At 42.7% G+C, this 26469-nt stretch overlaps 1 protein-coding gene across 2 annotated transcripts; it reads left to right on the top strand.

Moving 5' to 3' along the window:
- The first annotated feature begins 798 nt into the window (after positions 1 to 798).
- wu:fc17b08 (serine/arginine repetitive matrix protein 2) lies at positions 799 to 25952 on the top strand. 2 transcript variants are annotated; one of them, XM_037465229.2, is made up of 7 exons: positions 799 to 964; positions 8944 to 9009; positions 9524 to 9603; positions 9805 to 9937; positions 10193 to 10510; positions 10614 to 10716; positions 19793 to 25952. In XM_037465229.2, the coding sequence occupies exons 1-7, from the start codon at positions 868 to 870 to the stop codon at positions 24285 to 24287; spliced, it is 5292 nt and encodes a 1763-aa protein (XP_037321126.2). In that variant the 5' UTR covers positions 799 to 867; the 3' UTR covers positions 24288 to 25952. The 2 variants fall into 2 exon arrangements, with proteins under 2 accessions (XP_037321126.2, XP_037321127.2); XM_037465230.2 differs by lacking the exon at positions 799 to 964 and adding an exon at positions 7963 to 8015.
- The last annotated feature ends 517 nt before the right edge of the window (positions 25953 to 26469 follow it).

The raw sequence follows: 26469 nt of genomic DNA on the forward strand, positions 1-26469 counted from the left end.
TTAAACCCTTCTTACCAGTAAAGCATAGCAATGTTTGAAAAGCTGTTAGATTTGTACTGTTTCGGAAAATCGAACTAAGGCAACATCTAAATCTAGGATTAGGCATTGCCTCCTCCAACAAGGCAATTTCACAGAAAGTGTTGATCAAAATATTTCAAAGCATATATGTTCAAACAAATCTGACCTGGTTTAAAGGTAAAGTCAAGTCAGATTAACTTGCTTGGGAGGCACTAGGAAAAGTCGGATAAACACCAAAGCTGCATACATCCTTGGGTAACTGAATACCTGCACAACAAATCATGGCAATCTATAATGTAATTATTAAGTGGTTGATCACCAGTCAGCTAATCATAGCAACCCAAGTATTGTCAAGAAAGTTCAGTCGCAACTGTTCACCAGCGATTAACCATGACAAAAACATTGGTTAAAATGCAGTATCTGCCTTTTTTAAAAATAACCACACAATATTTCCATGTAGTAAATCTGGGCCCTCGAACGTTTTGGGGGCCATAAACAGTTGCCCACTTCGCCTGGTCAGTATTCTAGTCTTGGGTAGTCTATTCAACGCTGACAACCATTAAAGGGAAAATATACCTTCATATTTATCATTAAGTGCAATTACCATATTGTTGGTTGCATTAGCCAGTTGGATGTATAAATCATTATTATCATTTCATAAAATGAATTAAACCGCGTGTCCGTTTAATTAATTTCTGATTTGCTTAACACTATTTGGTTTGGTCGCGCTGCGAGTGAAGCCTACATTTCCCTCTGGAGTGATTTCCTCCTCGACACAGAGGTGCGCGCTCACATAGCAGAGCGCTTCCTCCTGCCGAGCTCGTGCCCGCCACACAAGAACGATAGAAAATGGCGAGTCAGTGTAAAAGCCAGCAATGCACAATCGACAGGCGCGGCTTTCGGCAGGAACTTGATTCTTGGCGACACAAACTCGTTCACTGTGTAGGTAAGGATGAAGCCAGTTACACAGCATACGATTTTAATGATTGAATTGCATATCTGCGTGCCTGTTGTCGATGTAAATAACCCTTCGGTAAGCCGACTCTTCTCGGGGCATCTCCGTGCGACTTTTTGTCCTCAACTGTTTCCTTCTCGCGCTAGCCGGGCCGAGCGGTTACTTAAATGTTGCGTTTTGTGACAATGGTTCCGTACTTTACGTGGTTCCTCGCTGTTTTTATTCTTTTTTAAAGCCCAACGGCAGAATTAAGTTGTCTAACGTTCCTGGCGTAGCGTTAGTTTGTTTAAAGGGCACCGTGCTTGTTTTAAAGGGAGTGTCTTCTTACGCGTCGCGTCGGCCAAAAAGACTCCCGTTTGATAAAATGCGCGTTCCCGTGAGATGATACTGTATTTTGGATGGGGGAGGGAAGCCGTTAGTGGACGTTTGCAGTTAACGTTTAAAACCTGCTCGCTTCTCTCAAATCACCTCCGGTGGGCGCGCAATATTGCTTTGAGGAAGTGGCCGAGACCCCACTGCTGGGGGGGGAGGGAGGGAGTTTCCCATTTCCAATTTCCACGACGTTACGCGAATAAACCTCTCTAACGTTAGTTTGTCAGGCTCCTTGTAAACAAATAACAAAGGGTATTATCGGCGCATTGGTGGTTTAAAGCTCTTATTATTAAGTGTGTGTGTTGGGTTGGCAATTTAGGCTAAATAAGTTACTTGATGGGTTAGCTGATAATAAGCTTTATGTGACTTCACTCCATAACCTCTCTTGTTCACAGATGGTTTGTGTGATGTTCGCTGTTGAATTAGCTGTTTATAAGAATGTTGGTTTTTTTCTGCCATTGGTCTGCCTCTGAGTGAAGTAAAACAATATGACATATGTATGCTTTGACTTAGTAGATATTTTTGTGGTTGATTGTTGCTTTTCTTCTGAAACAATTCATAAAACATATCACATGTGATACATTTTATAATCCACCCTCTCACTGTTCTGCTCCATACATACAGATAGATGGCTTATGTTTACATTAGTCGTTTTCCCTATTTAATAGAATGGTTTGAGGGCGAGGCCATTTCTAAATCCATCCCTTGCCAACCTTTTTCTTTTGACTTAGTAACATAGCAACACCCATTGTGGACACTAAGCATCATCTAAACAGATCACACAAACAAGGAGACGAGAGTTGCTTATTGACCCTAATGTTCAAATCAGATCAGCTTTTCTTTTTTTACTTGTTTAGTGAGAATTCATAGGAACTTGTATCAATCTCATTGGGAAAATATAGAACACATTATTTCCTGTTTTGAATGTAGCATGCTTTTTTCAGGACATTTCCATTGTATACTTCACTGCCTGCTTTTGAATGGATATGAAATGCAAACGTCTATAACAAGGACAGGGAAGGATCTATGCGCCCATTGATAAATTGTCAATCCATTTTTTTGTTAAGGGTCTCTGTCATACGTTATGCAATATACAGTGTTTCACTGCAGTTATTGAATGCACAAAAAGTATTGCAATGTTTTTTTCTTGTGTTAGGTTTGGCTGAACAATAAACCAAATTTGAAACAGCGTTTGAACCACGGGGGCAAAATGTAATTTAAAAAACAATAACGCTGTTTCTGATGCTGCTGATCTCAAAATGTCACATTAAATCAATCTCAATTAAAGCTTCCGCTATGTATAGGTCTTATTCACATGTGTAATACTTGTACAAGGCTGTACTATGCGGTGCACTAAATTCTTGACATTAGTTTATGGAGTAGTTATGTGATGTGTCAGAAGTCAACCAGACTACATCTCAAGTTAGTTTATATTTTATTAGGATTCCTCCTTCTTTAAGAGTAACGTGGTGTTGCATGTTAAACATGTTCAGCTCTTGGTTTATTCAGGGCAGGTTAGATGCTGACTTCATCTAGAACAAGTGCAACAAAACTCTGAGCAGCTAAAGCTTTCTGCCTCCTGCTTGTCAGTCATAGTCCATCTTAACTCATTTTCAGGCCCAACATTATGTATCATGTTTTAGTCATCATTTGCGTCTTTGTGCTTATAGTAAAGCTATAACTACTAATTGATGGGACTTGGTATTTTAATTGTACTTGCTACTGGCTTTAATAAGAACTATGCCAGCGATATCTGGAGACTCATCCAAAACCAACTAATTCCAGCTGAGCTGCTACAATACTAGGTGAGCTTTGTGCTTGTCATCGAAATGGCAAATCGTGAGAGAACAATAGTTTTCTGACTTAACACTAGCTTCAGACCGAGGACTGCTCACTTAGTCAGTTAACCCCTTCATGATTGACAAATGTCCCTTGTGTTTGGGCCATGACTGTAAAGCTGCAGGGTACATGACAACGGCATCAGTCTGCATGCTGTAGAATGGCATATTCTGTCCGTGACAACAAGGGCATACTTTTGTTTGGCTTTTTGGTGGAGAGGGCTGCACGCCACCACCACCCTGCTGACGCTGAAATGGACATTTTGTCTTTGTGTATTTAATGTGTGTGGTAAAACTGCAGGGCAAAGACAAGGGCAATTGTCCCCTCGAACAGCAGCAACAATTGTCCGTATGTTTGCCTATACATGCGTTCATGGTCCAGCAGCCCCAGGATGAAAAAAAACTGAAAATGTGTGCTCTGTCTGGATTTGGGAAAAGTTGCGCTGGAAAAGCACCAGCTAATATTTGAGAATGCCAGTTTTTCATGCTTGCTTTGGACATGTGGGTGAGTGGAATTGAGTAAGTGCTCAAACAAATCAGGCAGATTGTCTTGTATATTATTTAAACTTTAGCTTATCCTGTTTATTTTTTTGTTCATGCTCTAATAAGCTTTTGGCCTACTTTTTTCCTTATTTGCTTTAAAACTCCCATCTGGCTGAGGTTTGTTGACACACTGACGTACCTTTTTGTGGAAAGCAGAAAAGGAAACGGAGAATAGCTTTTTAGATGGTTAGGCATGCGGCTTGGTCTGTATGTCATGGGGATGAAAACAGTTGTGTACTTTAGGTTGACTAATTTGTGCAATTTTTACATCTCTGCACTCATCCATCCAGTCTAACATCTTCGGAGAGAATCGCTCAAGGATATTAGTGACTCCTCATACAAAATTACCCCATATGATCAGTGCTATGTGAACAGAAGTATGATTTTATTTGAAGAAAGATGAGGCTCCCTATCATAGTTGTTTGGTGACACAGTCATATTTATTTTTTCCTTTATTTTTTTTTAGGCTATGATGGATTCTTAAAAGATAGAAATGTTAATGGACGGTCAATCCCTCCAGCACTTCCAAAGGATGTAGCTCAACATGCCAGATTAAGCAAGGTTTATTTTGGCTTCATACTGGTTTTAATTTTCTACGAGCTTGTGGGCACTCCTTCTGAGATAGCATGTGTACAGTAGTTTGAGTGGGGGATGGGCCGAGTGGGGGTTGATGCAGCACTGTACATTCTGGAGCGGCAGAGAGCTTGGTGGCTCGTCCACTGCAAAGAGCACTGCAGTCGTTTGAGGAGGCTAAATGTTAGTGTTTGATATTCATGTTTAAATGATATGCAGAACATAACGCAAGTTAAGGATGTAACCTCCGTTACCCACCCCCTCCCCCTTTTTAAAAAGGCAAAGGGTCAGGAGGAATAATGGATATAGAGGGAACTCGTGTTGATCACCATCATAATGTATGTGTTTTGAAAGATACACAGACTGTATCCTAGCTGCCTAATGAGGTTACATAATGTTGTCAGGAGAGAGTGTTTGTTTGTAGCAAGCTCGAAAACAACATTTGTGTTATGTCAGGTGAAGTGGTTTTAGAAATGCTACTTATTATCTGCATGCATAGTGGTGTGATGCGTTAGAAAAATACATTGTAGGATGAGACCATATGGCTAGTATCTTGTTTTCTAGCATGTGCTTGTTTTTGTCAATATGGATCAATTTATTGTGTATCAAGATATCTCAATATTATCTCATCACAATATTATTTCCATTGAACAATTCCACTGAAGCCAACTTTTACATCTTCTCAATGCAGTTTCCTCGCACTACCATTTAGGTGTTTTTCTGATTGGCAGTATTCAGTTAGATTCAGCAAAGGTTTCCTCATCATGGATGTTGAATTTCTTGATGTATGTCATAAATCGCAATATTGAAGGAAATGCATTGCACTGTTTTGTGTACTCGCACTGCTCAAATTACCAAGGCGATGATTGCATTTGTGCTACGGTTGAAAAGGCACATTTGCCTAAAATACAAACACACACACAGCAGTAGCCAAAGTCAATAAAGAGGGTTTTCCTTGTGTTCCATTGACTGACACAGTGACGTACAACGTAGGTTAAGCATCGGATTTGAGGAGGTTAAGCTGACAGTTGGTCAGTTGGATTTTGTTTTCTTAAGTGCTGGTGAAAAGGGTGCCGCACACTAGGGCTGCACTGTATGGCCTGGAATCCATCTCACGGTATTTAGAAAGATTTTGACGGTATCTCGGAATGTGCTTTTTAAAGTAAACACATTAATTCATTGACCCCAAAAAGGGCCGACCCGATCAGCTGGTTGTGGCTGCTAGGTTTGCCACCAGCGGCTCGACAGACTTTGCAATAAATCGTTTTCTGATCTAACGTAACTTGCGTCGGATTTTCCAAAACCAAAACCCCTCCAAACAGACACAGCTGCTCTATGTTATAGCTATGACACAATCTCAACACACGTAAGACAAAAAGTGTATAAATAAATTCTGCTGTTTGTCAAAGAGCGATGAGCGATGAGCAACGCCAGCTGCTACGGCGTAACACCAGTATGAACTTATACCGGTGTACCGTTTGAACCGGTATACCGTGCTGGCCTACCGCACACTTTGAATAATTCCTTTCTTCCATTTTCTGGTGGGCTAGAGATCAAAGTCATAAGAAGGCTTAAGTGTAATTTACGCTTATAGTGTGCGCTAGGAAAGTAAAATCTATGCGCTGTATTTACTGTCATCACCATCCACGGCCCTAATCATGCTGTTCAGCCGATTGCTGTCACTCTTTTTAGTATGTTCCTGTGTGGGCGTGTCTGATCACATTCCCCAATTGTAACATGTATCTGCTCGCAGCAGCCTCAAGAAACGACCTCCTCGAAAATGTTGTGTTCTAGATTTGAGGCCGCTGCTTAAGCGTAGTCACTGATCAAGTCCCAAGCCCAAACACAATGTTTCAGTTTCACAAAAGGGATTTACTTGTTTGTGTTTTTTTTTGTCTTAGAGATATTTCTTTTCTTGTAAACTACTATAATCAATAAAGGTTTTGTTATGGATGAAAGTACCTGTTGGAGACTATTACTTGAGTTGACTGAAAGTTGGTTCTAAAACAGACTTGAACTGCAGTCAATTTATACCAACCCTCTAAAGTCTTTAAGTTGCTCCGGAATTTGAAAGGTAATCAAAAATATGCTTCAGCAGTTTATTAAAAAAAAGTTTAATGACATCCATATTCATAGGAGGGTTAAGAGAAGAATATATGGCATTGTTGTATGAATGAGAACTGCTTTTAATACAGCACTATAAGTTCATTGGTCATAGTTTGAAACATTTCTATACAATTCATATAAAGTAGTTCAATACTAACTTTGCAGTAATATAAGGTCATGGTCATACGTTTTTAATTTTTTTTATTTTTATCATTCCATATTTTATGGATCAAATGGGAAGTCTGTTTTAAGTATTCAATTGTATTTATCAGCTTAAAACCTGCTGTGCTTATCAGGAACACAGCGATGATTTAAAATGTTATTTAAGCAAAGACCCATATGCTGTTTGATTTTTAATTTCAACATACCTCAGCTGAGCCTTCACTCAGCTATGAATTATCTGGCAAGCCACAGTATAAATTTGGAGTAAATTAAATATAACAAGCCGACAAGGGCTTGAACTAGCAGAATGGGATTTGGACCTATCGTCAAATAGAAAGAGATGATTGACATGGATGAGTAAGTCTCCCCGTTAAGGGACGATCTGCATTACAATTCAGGATCAAAAAACAAAAAAAATCTTCTAATTATGCTCAGCTTCACGTTGTCAATGCGGGTTTGTAGGTGAACCCCCCCCCCCCAAAAAAAACCCATTAGCCTGACGTCTTTGTTCTGATTGAGGTCTCAATATAATTAGGTATGATGCCCGCTGGGCTACTTTTCTTTCGTCTGGTTATCACTGTGTACCTCGGTACCCCGTGCTTTTATTGTATCCGTGTGCTGTTCAGCATAGATCAAACCAGAGATATGCGGCAGAAGCTCATTTCTGGCCTAATTTCCCTCTTGAGTAAACTAATGCTGAATGTTCCTTCAAAGAGGTCACCTGAAAAGAGTTGTTTCTGGTTCCAACAGTACCTCGCGCATGGCAACTTTCATTAAACCTAAGTCAGTCCTGTTCATCATTTTTTTTTAATGGTGGCCAGTATCCAGTTTTTATTCTCATTTATTTTGTAGAGCATTCATGACAGATACATACGCTATAAATATTTTATTGTTTGCACATGTAGGCAGCATGCCTTTGCCTTTTTTTAATTTAAAGTTGCTGTTTTTGTGTGAGGAGGCTCATCTTCGTTAGTCACTTCACCACACTGCGATACACAACACAACGTTCACATGTTAATGTTGCCTCCAAAGTCATGGTTTACACCATGACACATTTTTTTGAATGCCCCAAACCGAATTCCTGAAGAGTAGTTTGATGTCATAACGCTGCTCTGTCAAATGAAAGTGGATGACCTACTTTCCTCTTCCTGCCTCTGAAATATTTCAGAAATAGGATTGGATAGCTTCAGCTGAAGTCCTGTGCACTAACCCAGAAACAGGCTCATGCTGCAGCTATAGGCAAAGCTGTGTTACACACCCCCCACACACACCCACCCCCATACCCCAACCCTCTTTATGTTTGGCTGTTGAAAAGTGGGTGGGAATTTGTAGTGAAGCAGAGCGAGGGCATTTTAACAGATGACCGCTTTTTCACTGAGTTTAGAGTGTAGGCGACAAGGGCTCATACATTTTTTTTCTTCATATTTTGTTATCTGTGAAGACGCACTGTAAGTAGACCACCAATTCAACACATTTGACACGAGATAATGCTTTTTTTATATAGGTTTTAAATATTTACTACTAGGTGTAATCTATTTTACAATTATGTTTGTCGTTGGCATAATGGTTCCGATTTATGACCTTTTTTTCTTCTTTTAGTTCCGAGCCCATTGCAATGACACTTATTCCAGATTTACTTAGGTTGGCAGATGTTACCTCTGAACTCTTTAGCGCTTGTTTTAATGCATGTTGTGTTTTTGGATTGGTTTGGCTGCTGACCCTGTGGCAGTTAACTTGCACACTTTTAATCCACTGTTAAGTAGAGTCCAATGTGGGATAGCACATTCTCTCTCTCTCATGCAGCTGGAACTGTAGGATACCACAATCACATTGATTATGCATTTACGTTTTTTGCATTAGTGTGAAATAGGCTTTTTTGGTTAGAATCACTTTGGTTTGAACAACAGTAAACTCTGTTAGTTGGGTTCAGGTTTTGGTAGAATGTATGGGATACTTTTACATCAGTCATGTTTCTGGCTCTCTCTTTTAAGCGTGGCAGCATGAAGTCACTTCCAACACTGTAGCTGCTTTAGTTGCCTGGCAACAGAAGGATGGAGTGAATGTATGTCCTGTTGAAGTAGAAACCTGTGGTGAAAGCTGGTAATATGCATTTTGATAGAAGCAAGTGGTGCTTATATGGCTTTTCAAAATGAAATTGGAGGAGGAGACATGAGTTGGACATTATCATGTAATGTGTCAGGGACTTAAAGTCCACCAGGCTCCAACTCTTTAAATAATATTTTAGTCCTCCGGGCGCATATGGATGTCCTCAACAGGGATTTGTGTTGCGTCTCAATTCTACTGCTGTTGGTTTCAGGATGGAGCCTTGATTTAAGTGTTTACATGTATGTATTCATTGAACCTCTATGTCTCCAGGTTTTGAGAGCATTCTCGAAGGTCTGTTCGGTCCAGAGCTGGTAGACGACCCAACATTATTTAAAGGTAAGAACCTGACCATTTTCAGTTCCACAAATCGTGGCTATGATGATACAAATGCATTGCTGACACGAATAACAGTTTTGTGGTTCAAACATTGTTATCCGGGCGTTATGACAGTGCTGCTGCTTTGTACCATCTGGTACCCCTCCACATTCACTCGACAAGACGGCCCCTCTGGCTGCAGAAGAGAAGATGCCTTGTGCTGATACAAAGTTGGTGTTTTGGATGGCGTGGGGCCAGTGTAAAAGTCCAGTGTCCTTCAGACATGTTTACAATACACGTTGTCTGTGGAACAATAGTGGACCTTATTTGGGGTTTCATTATATTTGCAGTGAACGAACTTTAAAGTAGACTTTCTACAGTCTAAGTTGGGGACGGTGGCTGCTGATAAATGTCTATCTACTCCTGATTCAAGTTGGCTGCAAGTTGTCTATAAATACACTTTTAAAGAACGACATCATACCAAAGACTTTGTCACTAACTTTTCATTTCCTTCTTATTTGTTTTATGTCCGTAGACTTTGAGCCGACAGCAGTCTCTGACTGGTCATTTGACGAAAATTGTCTTTTCTGTTGTTTGCGACGAGATAAAGTGAAGGTAAAATATTCTTCTTTTTTTGGTAGCTTCTACCAGAATTGTAGGAGGAAAAAAGTGGACTATGAATTGAAGCACGTTTTTGAGTTTAATGAACGTGAGCCTTCTCTTCCCATGCATTTTTCATTTTATATATATATATATATATATATATATCCTATTTAAGTAGAAGACCTCTGATTTAACAGTATTGTCATTTTACAGGAACACCTAATTGGCTTAAGCAACAAGGAGCTTGAAGATTCACCCAAACCTCTGCTTATTAAAGATCCGACCGCAATAAGCAGACTAGAAAAACAAGCAGAGGAATTTCTCAATGCGGTCCTCAGCAGAAAAGGTGAGTTTTCATATGTCAGCAACAGTGGGCTTAATGCACGATGTCAGTGTTGTGCTTATTATTACAAGAGAACCTGCCTGCAGACAGGATGAGGTACGCTATGATTAGAATGTTAATGTTCTACGCATGAATTATAATCGCTACAACTACACAACTGACTGGCATCGACTGTTATTGTCTTGTTTTTGTGTGGTCGGTTTGTCGGCTAGGTACCAAACTTGCTTTCAATCTTACTTCATGTTTATTTCCTTTCAGATGTGCCAAATTTCTCTGACCCACACATCCCAGTAGTGGCTCGAGAGATCCTTCACAGAATGATCCGACAGTTTGCTGCCGAATATACCTCAAAAACCAGCTCCCCTCAGGACAGTGGCTCAGATTCCCAGCCTTGCTTTGACCAAAGCCTGCAGCCCGCGCTCTCAAGGGCAGATATTCCTACCAGCCCCTCTGACCCCCCCCTGGCTGGGCCTGCTCACAACCAGAACCCCGTCCTCAGCAAGCTCCTCATGGCTGACCAGGATGCTCCTCTCGACCTCACCATCAAGAGGCCCCCGGCTGTGCCGCGTGACCAAGGTAATGTGAACTCCGACATGTCTGTGGCAGGCCAGCTGATGCACTGGCAACCTAATTGAAACTAAATAAAACTTCCCCCTCTTTTTTTTTTTTTTTTGGTCAGATGGAGTTCTTGACTTATCTATCAAAAAGAGTCGCTGTAGCAGCACCAGCAGTTTGCCTGTCCGTAGTCCCTGCCTTTCTCCAGCTACATCCACACTCAAAGGGTAAGATTGGTCCTTTTTTTACTTTGTCGCTTTAGTCTCAAGTCTTTAAGCAGCAATACTTTTGAGCATATGTCGTGTTGAAGTTTAGGATGAGTCAAAAAATAGATTTGGAATGAGCGCGTAGTGGCATGAATGCGTGGGCATTAGCCCGGGCTTGACATTTGACTCCTGAAATTAGAGATCCCTTTGCCAGTTGATGGCTTGAAAAAATTAACCGCTGGTGGATGCCTTGATGAAAATGAAAAACAGGGTTGTGCTAACAGTGTTTTTTGCCACAAAAAATGGGTCAGGGCTTTTAACCAACTGCCGCAGATTAAATATTCCTTGTGCTCCCGTTACTGGAGTGTGCTTTTAAAACCTCACTGCGGTATGTCGTTGTGGATGCAGTTTGTATCCTGCTGCCATTCAAATAAATGACCTTGCAAACTTGTAGATAATGGAACTGCCTAGTCCTAATTTCCTGTCCAAGTCACTGGTTTTGCCGGCTGGAGACTGATTAGGCAACATCTTGTAAGTTTGTGAGCTACTGTGGCTTAAAAGGATTCTGTGAGCGCATCGTGTTTAATCATTATTATCTGGAAAGGCACCAGCTGGCCTGATGATTATGATGATAATGATTTAGTGAAGGGCTTAGAGCCTTGCTATCATTAACGCATCTTGCTTCACCTTTTGTCACACAAGTCTTATTTGAGGACTGTAGTCTAGAATAAATGCAGTGGAAATCAATTTTTATTGAGTCCTCAGTGGCTCAATTGATTTTAAATAATTTGTTTGTAGTAGTACTAGAGATGTTAAAATACATTCTTTCACATTTGCTTGCTATGTTCCTCTCTAAAGGAAGCAGTGTATTCAGTTGTTTTTTATATCGTGTATATACTTCAGATAAACACCACACTTTTTCTGCAGAGCATCACCGCTCATAAGAGTATTATACAATTAACATCCCCTCAATTGTTGTCGTCCAAATCAGTTTGTAACTCATTCTAATTGAATCAAAACATATATAATATAAATATAATTTTAATTTAATATTTTTGTTCTTTTTGGTTTTTGGTGACCAAAGCCTTTTGATACAGTTATACAGATCTGGCCTTTTTAAATATGCCTTATAATTAAATTTTGATATGGATTAATTAATCACCAGTGGCTTTCCATGTTCCTCTTATGCTGCTCAGACAGCTCATATGATCTAAAGTTATGATCATTCCCTCAGATTTTCACATTTCTTTGAATATGATTTACAATATTCACGCTTTCCTTAGGTTAAAGGTACTCCTCAGATAAAATATAATCTTATATAAGTTTTTGGGAAAAGAAATATCCCTCTTTTAATATATTTTGTATTTCTTTCTCCTTTTTATGTGATCACACTTCAGTTACCTTTTGACTTTGGTACACACAACCCTCTACTGGCTTACTCTTTTTTCTGCGCTTGTTTGCTGGTAACGTCATACACAAAATGTCAAGAGCTTTATTTGCATTAGTCATATCGTATGACATAGTTTGGGTGCCCTGCTTAACAGCTATGTGCCAAGCTGCTGTACTGCAATGACAAATAATGCCTCCTTCTGGCTCTGCGTTATGAGCCAAGACCTTTTACTTACTCCAATAAATGCCTTTTTCTTTGTTTTTATTGTTTCTTTTACCCTGTTTTGTTTCTTATTTCTTATGTTGATGCAGGTTTTGTAAAATTATGATCCCAGCAAGCAAATAAAAAACATTGTCAAACATGAGCCTTTTTTGTTCTTAAAAGTTATACACAACCGTCAGTTATTTTAAAATATAGGGATAGTTACCAAAAGCAAGGTCATTGTTATTAAGGAGTGGCCAACATCCTCCCCTCCCCAACCCATCCTCCTTTAGAAAAGAGAAAAAAGGCACTGTGCAAGCTCTGCTTACACCCAATTTCCTTCCATCCAATCAGGCGATCCTTGAGAGCGGACGGGCAAGTCGGGCTGTTTATGAAGAGCCTACAGGATGGGAGGAGGAGGGAGAATATCGGCCACTCCGCCCGTTATAAGCCTTCTTCATCTCTCGCATACGCGCTGCACATCAAAGAGGAGCCGGATCTGGAGAGCGACCCAGAGTCCCCTCTCAGCCGCAGCTCTAGACCTACTGACCTTTTCAAAAGTGGATCTGCGTCGTGGAATTCCAAAAGTCATTTTGGGGCCCTCCTTAAACTCAAAACCAACAGTGAGGCTAGTGAGCACCTTAAAGACATACCCAGGTTGTTGGAAGCTGCTGGACTTTGGTCAAAGTCCCTTGCATACGAGAAAGGAAACCTCCAAGAGGCCTGCAGGGACCACAACCTCTCACCTTCTCACTCTTCATCTTTTGACCTCAAGATTCCCCAGGTGCGAGTTTTGGCAACAGACCCGTCTTGGGATTCGTTGTCCACCGTGTACTCAGGATTGGCTTGTGAGGGCGGTTTGGGAAAGGCCCTTCGTTCCATTCTACCCAGGCAGATCCAGAACAAGAGCAGTGGAGGTTTTAGTAGCTCAGGATCCGAGAAGGAATACTGGCCTCAAGACACGGATCGCAAATCCTTGCGGGGAAGCTGTCCTCTGGATTCCGAGTCCGACCTAAGTAACAAGCAGCCGAGGAAGAAACGCGGGCGATATAGGCAGTACAACACTGACCTGCTGGAGGAGGCTATTGAGGTGGTGATGGGTGGGAAAATGAGTGTGTCCAAAGCCCAAACCATCTACGGCATACCACACAGCACCCTGGAATACAAAGTTAAAGAGCGACTGGGCACCTTGAAACACCCACCCAAAAAGAAACTGAAGCTTATAAAGATGGAGGAGCAGAGTGTTTCACAGTCACCGGGGAGGAAAGAATTGCAAAACTCCCTGCACATTGTTTCTGAGAAAAGGGAGAGTGCATCGGAAGAGAACGCAAATGATTTCCATGACGGAAGCCTCTCGTCCAATGAGTGATACAATCGTGAAGTACTTTATAAGGATGTGCTTTTTAAGATCAGATCTTGCATTTGCCAGACAGTGGTAGGAGATTTTTGTTGTTCTTCCATAAAAACGTAATCGTAATGATATGAACTCCCTGCCCTAGGTTATCTTTTTAAAAACTATAATTTTTTGGTACCATTAGTGTACTATGTAGAACCAAGTACATCATTTCTAAGGAAGTGGCGCCCCTCAGTGACATCTCACAGTACTGCTTTGTGTGTGTGTGTGTAATTGATAGGCGTATTTAGGCCCTTGTGGATGCCAGTGAAAGTCTCTGTCACGGTTTTGCAAATGCACGTCTGTGACTGAAATAGACACAGGAGATGTAAGAAAAACACTGTAATATTCAGAGTATTTATTCATTCTAAACACTATTTAACATATTTATTATTTTATTTGGTTGGATGACGTCTGTTGTTCAGGTTTCACTTTCATTTTGAATCTGAATGAAGCATGATAGGTTTTTGCTACCTATATTTTGTTCTGTATGTTTTGCCGTCCTATATGAATGTTCTGTTAATTATTTGTTTTATATTGCCTTTATTGCACTCAGGATAAAGTTAGATTGGAATGCAGTACTTTTTGGTAAAAGAAAACGTCTCATAAAGCGGATCACTGTATACACTTGTATATGTCTATACATACACTCACCGGCCACTTTATTAGGTACCCCATGCTAGTAACGGGTTGGACCCCCTTTTGCCTTCAGAACTGCCTCAATTCTTCGTGGCATAGATTCAACAAGGTGCTGGAAGCATTCCTCAGGGAGTTTGGTCCATATTGACATGATGGCATCACACAGTTGCCGCAGATTTGTCGGCTGCACATCCATGATGCGAATCTCCCGTTCCACCACATCCCAAAGATGCTCTATTGGATTGAGATCTGGTGATTGTCGAGGCCATTTGAGTACAGCGAACTCATTGTCATGTTCAAGAAACCAGTCTGAGATGATTCCAGCTTTATGACATGGCGCTTTATCCTGCTGAAAGTAGCCATCAGAAGTTGGGTACATTGTGGTCATAAAGGGATGGACATGGTCAGCAACAATACTCAGGTAGGCTGTGGCGTTGCAACGATGCTCAATTGGTACCAAGGGGCCCAAAGAGTGCCAAGAAAATATTCCCCACACCATGACACCACCACCACCAGCCTGAACCGTTGATACAAGGCAGGATGGATCCATGCTTTCATGTTGTAGACGCCAAATTCTGACCCTACCATCCGAATGTCGCAGCAGAAATCGAGACTCATCAGACCAGGCAACGTTTTTCCAATCTTCTATTGTCCAATTTCGATGAGCTTGTGCAAATTGTAGCCTCAGTTTCCTGTTCTTAGCTGAAAGGAGTGGCACCCGGTGTGGTCTTCTGCTGCTGTAGCCCATCTGCCTCAAAGTTCGACGTACTGTGCGTTCAGAGATGCTCTTATGCCCACCTTGGTTGTAACGGGTGGTTATTTGAGTCACTGTTGCCCTTCTATCAGCTCGAACCAGTCTGGCCATTCTCCTCTGACCTCTGGCATCAACAAGGCATTTCCGCCCACAGAACTGCCGCTCACTGGATGTTTTTTCTTTTTCGGACCATTCTCTGTAAACCCTAGAGATGGTTGTGCGTGAAAATCCCAGTAGATTAGCAGTTTCTGAAATACTCAGACCAGCCCTTCTGGCACCAACAATCATGCCACGTTCAAAGTCCCTCAAATCACCTTTCTTCCCCATACTGATGCTCGGTTTGAACTGCAGGAGATTGTCTTGACAATGTCTACATGCCTAAATGCACTGAGTTGCCGCCATGTGATTGGCTGCTTAGAAATTAAGTGTTAACGAGCAGTTGGACAGGTGTACCTAATAAAGTGGCCGGTGAGTGTATATAGGTGTATACAGTGTGTGTGTGTGTATGTGTGTGTGTGTGTGTGTATTTATATATACACACACACACCCCTCACAATTATTGCTTCAGAGTCCCCTCTGATGAGGAAGGATAACATACTCCAATCCCTCTTTCGAGGTACCATTTCAGGATATCCTTTCTGACCAGTACACATATACTGCTTTTAAAGGACTTCACAACATACCGTACCTAGTTTTCAGTAGCATTTCAGTGCCAGTGTAAGCCTTCACACTTCAGGTATTATCTCTGGGAAAGTCTTTCTCCGAGACACAAGAAGGGCAGAAATATTTCTTTTTCTATTTCCGATGTATGAAGGTATTCTACATATACTGTACATACTTACACGTCAGGCCTGCTCATGGCACATAACAAATTGCCTCTTAACTATACACCCCTGGTTTGTGAGGATGATACTCCTTTATTGTGACCTAATTCTTCACTTTCACGAATAGAGAATGAGCTAAACTCTTAGTATCGCTTAACTTTTAACTCTAAATTACATTCAGGTTAGTTTTTAGGTGTTTGCTGCAGGTAGACAAGATAAAAAAGTTCAGTTTTATTTCCTAATAAGATCTAGAAGCATTGTTATTTTAGAAGCTCTTAAGACCAGTCATTATTTTACAAAAAAACAAAACTTTTATCAAGCAATTTTAGCATATGTCGCTTAACATACATGGATAATTGTGCTAGCCCGTTAACATTAGCTAGCTAGCCAAATTAGCTATTGTTACACTAATGCCTCAATCACGCTAACCTTTTTCTGAAGTTACCATAGCAAGAATTGTCCATGTGATGAAAACGTGATAATCCATCCATCACCTATTCGGCCTATTTTAGTCCACTTAGATGTCAATAACTTTGGATCAAATTACAAGTTCCAGGCAGGATATTTGTAACTATGGAAACAGAGGGTTTGGTCATGCTGCTGTCCCTATTCATAACGTTTTAGGTAAACACCTGTGCCCTGCTGCCAATACATACCACTGCAAAGGGAACTCCATGTTTCTCTACTCTGCCAGTAATTTGCCCCATGAGGACTCCTCATTGTGCATTATACATTTATACCTCAGGACATTCCACAGTATGGGACCAGGGCCCATAATACTTTCATCAGGTTGATGCACAACTTGAGTCAATGTTGGTTATTTTATGCAGATTCTTCAGCATTCTAGATTTAGGCTTATGTTGCTTAGATGAACGTGGATTTAAAAAAAAAAAAAAAGATTTGCATCAGATATTATATTTGCAGGCATGTGATACATAATATTGCCTTGATTGTAAACTTTTTAGAGTGAGAGTTGGTAGTAACATACAGTTCAGGGACTTGCACACATATTTCCTATTACTTGTGTGTGTGATTTATTGGCACTCTAACAATAGCTTAAATTTATGGTAGATGCTAAATCTTCTTGTTTGGCTTCTCTTACTGCGTTTTATTCAATGTTTTATGGATTCTGGAGTACTTTAGTTTATTTAATGTTTCCATTTCTTGTCACTTTAAGGTTAAAATCGTCATTATTTCTGACTAATGAAGGACTGGATTGCATATAGTTTTCATCGATATATTCACAAAATATCTGAATAACTTTTGTCTCGGATAAAAAAGTAAAACAAAGCACTTGCTTCAAGCGCACACATGTGGGGATAATATGATTAAGTCATAGTTAGTTACTAATTCACTGTTAATTAACTTATTCTTGCATTGACAATCCTTCTGCATTCCTCAAAAAGCCCACTTTACTTTGTCATTCAGGGTTGCATTTTAGTTGATTGATTGCTGTTGTTGTGCTGCCAGGTGAAACTGGTCTCTGGCTCCTCACTGTCTATTGTAGCGAATCTAATGGTCCACTACCTCATCTGGTTTAACATATATCACAGTCTACTCTTCTCATGGCTGTTAAATGTAGCAACACGGACCGGTGTTAAAAACCTAAAGCCAAATAGTCTATAGAAAGAGCTGTCATAAGTGATATACGATAGTAGATTGGTCAAAGTGTAACAGTTTGAGTGGAATTAATCACCCATATCTATTTAAAATGTTGAAATTTTCTCAATACTTTTTGGGGTTTGGGTTGTTTTTGGCGCGTTATGATCAAAAGCATGCTTTAATATGTCCTGCTTTGGAGAACGTTTTTTTTTTTTTGTCGAAGTGGAGGACTAGTTTTGTCCCCTTACATACTAACTCAAACAGGTGTATGTTTGGAATTATTATTCATTTTTGTTTGTGTTATGCAGTCTTGATCAATATTTAAAGAATTACTGGTTTTATCATCAATTAAGTAACCATGAAATGGCTTTAATCAAACATAAAGCAATTGTCATAGTTGTTATAGACCCAAGTTTATAATTTTTAGACTAAAGATATTTAACTCTTTTTCATAATAATAGATGTGACGGGACAAACGATTTTCCCACTGTATTCAAAAGAAAGTTAGCTATCTTTTGCTTGTTTGATATAATATATGTGGACAAGGGATTGGAATGACTATGGTTTCCCTGTCCATAAAAAAAGTATGTATAGATAAGGTATATTTGATTTGAATAATGTGTACAGGAATGACACTGGCTATGTCGTGCATGATCGGACAACATCCTATGCGTCCGTGCGTTAGTCGTATATGGTGACGTTTATCTTTGAGGCAGTTTTATTGAAAGTACTGGAGTGTTGGTGTGTTTACCGTTAAGTCAACTGGTATAAAGTAGGCTACTATGAACGTGAAATATCCCTCGACCAGGTCTCAATCTGGTTCACTGAAGATGTTTGATGACGCAATCGACACATTCTCTAATGTGCAGTATATGAACATCGTGGACGAGTTAACACAACTTTGTTTGTGTGCTTGTGAAATATTGTTGGAATGAGTTTGGTTTGCTTTTGCTTGTTTAAAACGGTTGTTTATGGTTATTTCATTCGTATGGGTGAAAAAGGCATGTACTTTATCGGTTCCTTACTGTAATGCTAAGTGAAACAAAGAGCGAGACCCTCAGGGATTCAACACTTACCACTCATGATTCAGGTACTCCACTTTGCTCCTTACACCTTGCAAAGAGCGATGTGAGGTTTAGGAGCTTTGCCTAAACAAATTGTCCGATTCCAGTTATTTTTTGAATACCTAAAAAATATATTCTAATTTGAAATATGTTGGCATGCTGTAGAAATTATTTTGTGTTTGGAGCCCCATCAAGTAGTACATCTTGTACCTGTTATATTGTTTGTAATACTCTGGTAGGCACTGAATGCAGGCAGGCAGGAGGTCCCTGATTAAAAGCAAGCGTAGCAGCACTATATATCCTCATATCATTTGAGATGTCAGCTCTACTTTGTCACAATGGGAACATTAGTAGCTTGGTATTAGACTCCGCAGCATTTCTAGTTGTATACAAATAATGTAAGTTTGTGGAAGTATCTGTTGTAGAGAAGGCTCAACCGAACCCGTTCTGTCTGAACGTTCATTGTGCTCAGCAGCGCAGCCATGTGACACGTCACCTCAGGGATCCAGATGTGGTTTCACTTTTTGTGTTAAAAGATCAAAATGAATCTTGAAGGACTTTTTGTTTTGTTTTACATAGAAAATAACATTTTTAAATCAACATTGATATATATTTTTGGCATAATGTGATGGTATAAATGTTCAAAAGCTCTTTTAGGGTTTTGTAGTAGACCGACCTACCTCCCAGAAATACAGAAACATGCCCCCACCTAGACAAAACCTCACATGTATGACAATTGTTAACTTTGCATGTTGCGCTTGATTTATTTTTAATAGCTAATATCTTGTTGAACACTTGTACCTAAATGTCACCTGTTGCACCATTTATTAAATACATGAAAACCTGACAAAAATGATGTACTCTATTTCCCTGAAATGTATCTGCTCTTTCAAGTGATAAACATGTTTAAATTGTTTTATTCAAAATGGGCAACCATTACTAAATGTCTTGTGCATGTTGTAAGATTTTCTCTACGTATACTGTAACAAAAGGCACCATTGTGCAAAAAGAAAAATATTATAGCTGTAACAATGTAATTGGTCGAGTTCACTGGATGAAAGGTCCACTTTTGAAATGACCTATTCTTCTAATAAATATGCAATGATGAATCATTGAGTAGCATTTGTGAATTATTTCACACGAACACTTGGCTCTTAGTTGTAGAGATGAAGGGATGTTTGTCTTGATCTGTAATTCCATCTATCTTGTTCTTTTGTCTCCCCCCTTCAGTGAGCCTCATGACATGCCCATTGCAAAGGCCAGAGACCTGCAGTCCGCCTCCTCGCTGGAACAATTCATGGCCAAGCTCTGTCCCCACCATCAGAGACAGATAATAGATGCCATAGGCTTTCTGCAGACGGAGGTCAAAGCGCTGGCGTCTTCCAAGACGCAGCAAGCCTCTAACCCCACCTCTGGTATCCAGGTAACCGCTTGTTCTACTGCGAAATCCAACGCTGCCTCAGAGAGTTCATGCGCTGAGCGACTGTTTCCCAGCGTATCGACTCCCAAGTCAGAAGTCCAGAGGACGTCCCGTCCTATCCAAAGCAGCTGTGCAATGAAACAAGTTCCAGAGAATGCCGTTTCGCTAAAAACATCTGCTGGCCCCGTTTTGGATCTCCGCAGCCCCGGGTCAGGCAGTCGCCACGCTCTGGTGAATCCCGCCGCCATGGAGGCAGAGAGCAACTGTGGTGGTGATCACGCCCCTCTTAAGATGAAAATCATGACCAGCAATGTAGCTGCTGGCAAGAAGCTGTCGTGTGTGCTCAACACCTCTCTTTCGTCTCACTCGGACTCCTTGGAGGACAGACAGGGTAACTCGAATTCGTCCCACAGGACAGAGACTCATAGCGCCAGACTCAGCTCCTCTGTGAAGCGGCACAACCAAACTAGTCACGCGCATCAAGCGAGGCCGAGAGATACTCTAGGGCCCGCCAAAGACAAACCAGCCAGCCTGTTCTCCGTCCACATGACCATTCCTTCAGACTCTCCGCGAACTGCAAGGAAGACCGTCAAGTCGTCCTCTGATCATCGGATCAGGGACTCTGCCTGTAGGGGAATAGCTGACCCCGATCTCGGCCACTGTGATATCGTTTTTATTGACAAACCAATTACAGAGTGTTTTAAGGAACAGCGGCGCGGCATGCAGCCGCGTCGCAACGCCCGGAAAAGCACCAGAGGACATATGTATTCAGATGAAATCTGGGAGTTAAAAACTGTCCGCACCTTGGCTGGGAGGGGCAAATGTCCTAATCCATTGCCCGAGCTCATCACACTGGTCACCCCAAAGCAAGTGCTGTCAAAGCCTGAAGGTCTGCCACCTGTAAATATGCCTTTTGCTGGAGCCTGCAGGGAGTCGAGGAATCATCGAATGTCCACAGAAGGGTTAGATGAGAGCGTGATTCCAGGGACGGGAGACGCTGTGGAGGTAGCAGCCAGCGACGTAGACCTTCCGGTGGAAACTAGTCAGACGGATCAGTCGCAGGGCAAAGAGCAGTCGGCTCCTCCATCTCCCATCAGGCCTCCAACAGAAAACAAGGAAACTGATTTGAACACCGTTGTGGAACAGAACGCAACTGGAGACTCGGGGACAAGCGCAGAAAGGGAGGAAAGCGTCGCTCAGGCTCCATTTGACGCAGAACAAGATGACGAGCCCGAGCTTCAAGGGGGCATGCGTGAAAGCAATGACCGATTAGTCCCAGATAAAGTAGTGGAACCATTAGAGGATATTTCTGTTGAAGAAGATGAGCCCCAGCTTTCATCAGTAGCCGTGCAGAGCAGTGAGACGGCGCTCCATCTAACTACAGCCCCATCGCCGGTGGCTCAAGTAGAGAAGGAAAATGAGGAAAGCAATCAGGAGCAAACGCAGGATGTTCAACCGGAGTCACCGAGGCACTGCAACAACTCAGTCTCAGTTGAAGCCAACACCACAGGTTCAGCAGAGGAGCCGATGGGGAGAGAGACGGAAATGAAAAGGTCTGAAGGAGTGGAGGTTGTTTTGCCTTCAGAGAACGAAGGGGACAACGAAGAGGACGTGTCCTCGAAGACGCTTGACTCGCTCTTGAAGGAATTACCCCCTTGGCGTAGAAAAAAGGGCACTGTGGTTTCGCTGCCACAGCGGTTAAGAAAGGCCGACACCGTGGTTGTGGGTTTTGTCAACGGTCGGCCCATATCGGCATCCGACCGAAGTCTGCGTCGTAGGTCGAGTCTCAGCACCACATCGCCGAACAAAACCCCGGTCAAATCCAGCCGCAATGTCCCCAACAAGAATTCCGTCGAGTCAACCGTTGAGAACAGGAGTTCGGAGAAACACCTGCCCGAGTCCGACAGAGCTGTAAAATCCATTGAGAGTACTTCTGTGATTCAGCAGGTGCACGAACCATCGTCTGCTCTACCACCAAGCCCGAAATCAAAAAGTCCCCCCAAGAACAAACAAAGGAAAGCTCCCACAGGACAGGATAGTTTTCCTGTCCTCTCAGATCAGCGGCAACTTAGATCAGCCAGTCAGAGGCCAGCTGGAGCTCCTCCATCACCTCCAAAATCCTATGCTGGGGTTTCAATTTCATCTCCACAACCCACTGCAGAACAAGATCATCCATCTACAGAGCAACTTCATGCCCTCCCCTGTCCTTCGCCACTTTCTGCCGCTTCTGCTCCAATCGGGTCGTCTTCCCCTGCGGCTTCTGAGAAGTCCCAACAGCAAGTGGTCCCCGAGACGACAGAATCAAACACTGAAAGTGCTCAGCCTGTAGAGACGTCCTTTGAAGAAATACAAAAGACCACAGTAGAAAATCAATTGCAGGCAGAACAGAAGCCGCAGTCTGCGAATATTGGGGTAGATGACAGTAGAAATGAGCATCCTGACCCCGAGCTATTGAGTCCTTTAGAAAATCAAAGTCCCTCAAAGGCTGAAATGCAATCACAGCCTATGCCATTAAGAAGTAAGCGGGTTCTGCTAAAGGAGGCAGAAGCAAGCGATGTTGCTTTGTTGCAGAAGCCAAATGTAGCATTTTCGGAAAGCACGTCTGCAAGTGGAGATGAAGGCAGTTCTTTGTTATCAGAAAAACCCAAACGAATGCCATTAAGAAGTGAGAGCAGTAAGGTTGAAATGCCCCATCAGTCGCCAGCCGTGAGCACCAAGAAATCGGCTTTGAGATCACAAAGGCCGGCTGTAGCCTCTACCAGTGCTTTGGCCCTAGATGAGAGACAGAGTAACGTGACTTCTCCCCCCAAAATAATTCCAGAAAGGGTAACGAAAGCTCAGGTGAAGGCTCCTCCGGTGTGTGTGTCGCCCCATACCTCAGCCACCCCGGTCATCCCGCCCAGGGCCGAGCCCCCGAAACCAACCAATAAGTTCTTTCAGGCTCTGACCGCAGAAGAAAACCAACACCTCATTACAAATCTGAACCTTAAGTTTGACAAAATGCAAAAAGGCTGGGTGCAGATGGACAAAGAGGGCCAGCCGGCAGCGAAATACAAAAACAAGGCGGACAGACAGGCCGCCATATGGAAGAGTAAACGCAGGGCCCGAAAATCCAAGTCTTCAGAAAACCAGAAATACTCCCCGGTCCAAATGCTCTTCATGAAGGGTTTTAATCTCAGCAGCATTTGCCGTTGGTTCCTGGACACGACGGAGACAAAGTCCCTCGTCATCGTCAAGAAGGTGAACACGCGTCTTCCGTCAGAAACCCAGCTGTGCTTCCACAGCTCGTCCAGCAGTTCCGGGACCTCTCAGGGGGTGTTTCCCAGCCTCCAGGCCGAGCGCTTAAAGAAACATTTGAAGAAGTTTGCCATTGCCTCCCCGGTGAAGAGCAACCCCAGGAGTCAGAAACTGATCGCCAAAGCGCTGGAGCACGAGGCCAAGGAGCGAGGAGAGCAGCCCAGCAGCACTCAGGCTTCGACCAAGGCCCTCCCTTCCGCCAAAGCCTGCGCGCAGATGGTCGAGTCCCAGAAGTCCTCTGGTAAATCCAAGAATCCGGCCAGCGCGAGGATCCTGAGGAAGTACTCCAACATCCGAGAGAAGATGCAGGTTCAGCAGACCAACGTTCGCCTCAAAGAGGCCTCGAGCAGCGGCGGCATGAAGCGACTGGCCGCCAAAAAGTCAGCCGTCAAGTCCAATCTGAGACCGCCGCTGAGGGCAGAGGAATCCCGCCTGCCCGTCGGTAAACGAATGAACGCATCGGCGGCGAAGATGGAGAGAAGGAAAACGCCGAAGCATCCCGCCGAGCGGAGGGGGGTCAGAGCGCCACGGGACGAATTACCAAAGAGAAGCTCTCAGCGCCTCGGCTCTCCCAGAGCGCCCGACCGCGGCCCGCCGGACGCCTTCAGGAGCAAAGCCGACAACAGGAAGCCAACCGAGGCGGAGAGGACGGAGGGCGAGAAGCCCGCCGCGAGCAAGGCCAACGCCGCCAAGGAACCGCCGCAAAGCGCTCCCCCCGAGGCGAAAGGGCCCGAGGGCGCCGGGCCGCAGCCCAGCGGCGCGCTGGAGCCCCCTCAGGTGCTCACCAGGGCCCAGAGGAAAATGAACGTGGCTTCGAAGCGGCCGGCGAAGACTCAGGGCCCGTCTAGAAAAACGGCCCGGAGGAGCGAGGAGCCCGCGATGACGAGGCGGGGCGCCGCCACGGCCAGGAGGAGGCCCGCGGCCTCGGCGCCGCGCACCGCCACAAAGCGGGCTCGGGAGCGCTCGCAGACGCCGGCCAAGCGCACCAGGACCTCGCTCTCGAAATGAAACGCACACGCAGAGAGGAGGAGGGAGAGAACCTCCATTGAGAGGATTTAGTCTTCCTTTTTCTGGAATGTGTTCAGAAGGAGCCGATGGATCCGTTTCCTGCCCTCGCCGAACTCTTCAGAGGGAAAACATGTGAAGGCGTCTGTGCTTTTGTAAAGCTTCCGTGTGAAGAGAGAAATGCGCTGGAGTCCACTGTGACCTCAGCAGGTGTTTCAGTGTCGGCACTGTGCGACGCGGCTGGAGATAATGGCCCAATGGGAAAATAGCATTATAACCACGACATTTAAATTCACTCAGCATTCTGTTTTCTCATTCTTTTTTAGATTCAGTGCATTAACTGTTCAGAGAGCTTGATATGAGAAGGGAAATTAGTTTTTCAATACATACAATTTTTGCTTCTAGAAGTGGGCGGTTCCTATCTCCAGCCTGTCTTCCAATGACACGTGTGAATATGTGACTATTGTGACCTGGTGCCTTATTTATGAATTGTAAAGTAATGGAATGTGTTGCTAAATGTGAATTCTCCTGTCCACAACAGCTTTCAATTTCTGGAGAGGTAGTGAACCGTACCTCGTGTGTGTGTGTGTGTGTGTGTGTGTGCGTGTGCAAATATATGCCTCGGGCGTCACCTTTAAATTCTTATCTGGATTGAGGCAGTCGAACTGCTTTCTCATTTGGTCTCACCTGCCGGCTTTATTTTCATATCCTCGTTTTACCAGAGCATTAACGTGGTTTTGTTCTTACTGTCGTAGTATTAAATGCACATGCAGCCCTGTGTGATCTGTATGTGTCATGGCAAATGTTTTTTTTCTTTATGTTCATCACTGTGTACCTTTTCCAGTCTAGTAGCAACTTCACATTGAGTATTTTACCTGCTTCTGCACGTGTTGAGTCTTGTTGATGTGGAGACAATTTTAGCTGCTCTTGCATTTAGAGTTGTTGCCTTTCTACAAGTGAAACTATGTTTATGTACCCGAGCTTCGAAAATACTAATGTGTGCATCAGCATTGCTTTCCCATCGAAATGCTGTACCGAAAGATGACTTTGAGATACCGGCTTGTATCCCGTAGCAACAATATTTCATAACCGCAAAGGCCCTGAGGAGTGTTTATATTGAGTTGGTTAATTTGAACGAAGTTAATGGCCACTTGAGCATTAATAGCAGATTACAGAGTGACGCATTTCTTCTCAAATGACACACAAGCTGGATGTGATATTTTTGGGGTTGTTTAGTCCCACTTGAGTTGCAGTTTTATGTCTATTTTTTATTATTGTCACACAGATGTTCTCATATGGTGAAGTTTCGTAACTTCCAGGAGTAACTTGCATTAATGTATTGTCAGTTTGTCATTTTTAGCACAGTGTTATTTTTTTATTAGGTTCATTTCTCTTAGAGGTCAAATCATCTGTAAATGCAAAACATGTCTGTCATGTTTTTATTGTTATTTAAGAACTCCATGTCGGCAAACAGATATAGCAAATCTAAACCAGCCCACCAAATCAAACTTGAACATGTTTATTCTTTGCAGTTGCTATTTAAAGATTTTGGTTTGTATATTAGAAAGAAATAACTGCTTTATTTGTGTTAATCCCAGTAATGAAACATCTTTATGTTTAAGAACTTTGTATTTTTGCTGGAATTGATATAAAGTTGTTGAAATTTTATTTTTGTTTCTCGGCTCTTTTTATACAAGCGTTCAAATGTTGGAAAAGTGAAAGTCAGAGGGTTCTATACATTGGGGGGAATAGCCCTAGTTATATATTCATTATGAACTGCTGCTGTCTGAGTAGCACAATATTAGGGGGTCAGTCTGCTTCAAGTGTTCCTCAAACGTTCAGCGCCCTCCGTGAGAATTAGACTCCGCCCCCCCACGCCAACGCCATTATTCAGCTTTGTGAAATGCTGTGTTGTAGCCTTGGTGTGGACCTGCCATAATAACCTGTCATCTGGCTCCCACGCGAGTGTCCCAAGCCCCACAGAAAACTCCCACTGTGGGACAGATTGGAAAACAGTTGGACCCCCCCCCGCCCCATGATCATCAGCAGTGCCCTTGATACCCGCCTGTCACGTGTTTATTTGGTAAAGAGGATGGCTTAAGCCAAACTTTAAATGTTTCACTTTTTAATAATTTTTTGTACATGATCTGACATTATAGTTAGACTAATTACTTTCTTCAACATA

Source organism: Pungitius pungitius, chromosome 13, assembly GCF_949316345.1.
Source record: "Pungitius pungitius chromosome 13, fPunPun2.1, whole genome shotgun sequence".
Lineage (NCBI taxonomy): Eukaryota > Metazoa > Chordata > Actinopteri > Perciformes > Gasterosteidae > Pungitius > Pungitius pungitius.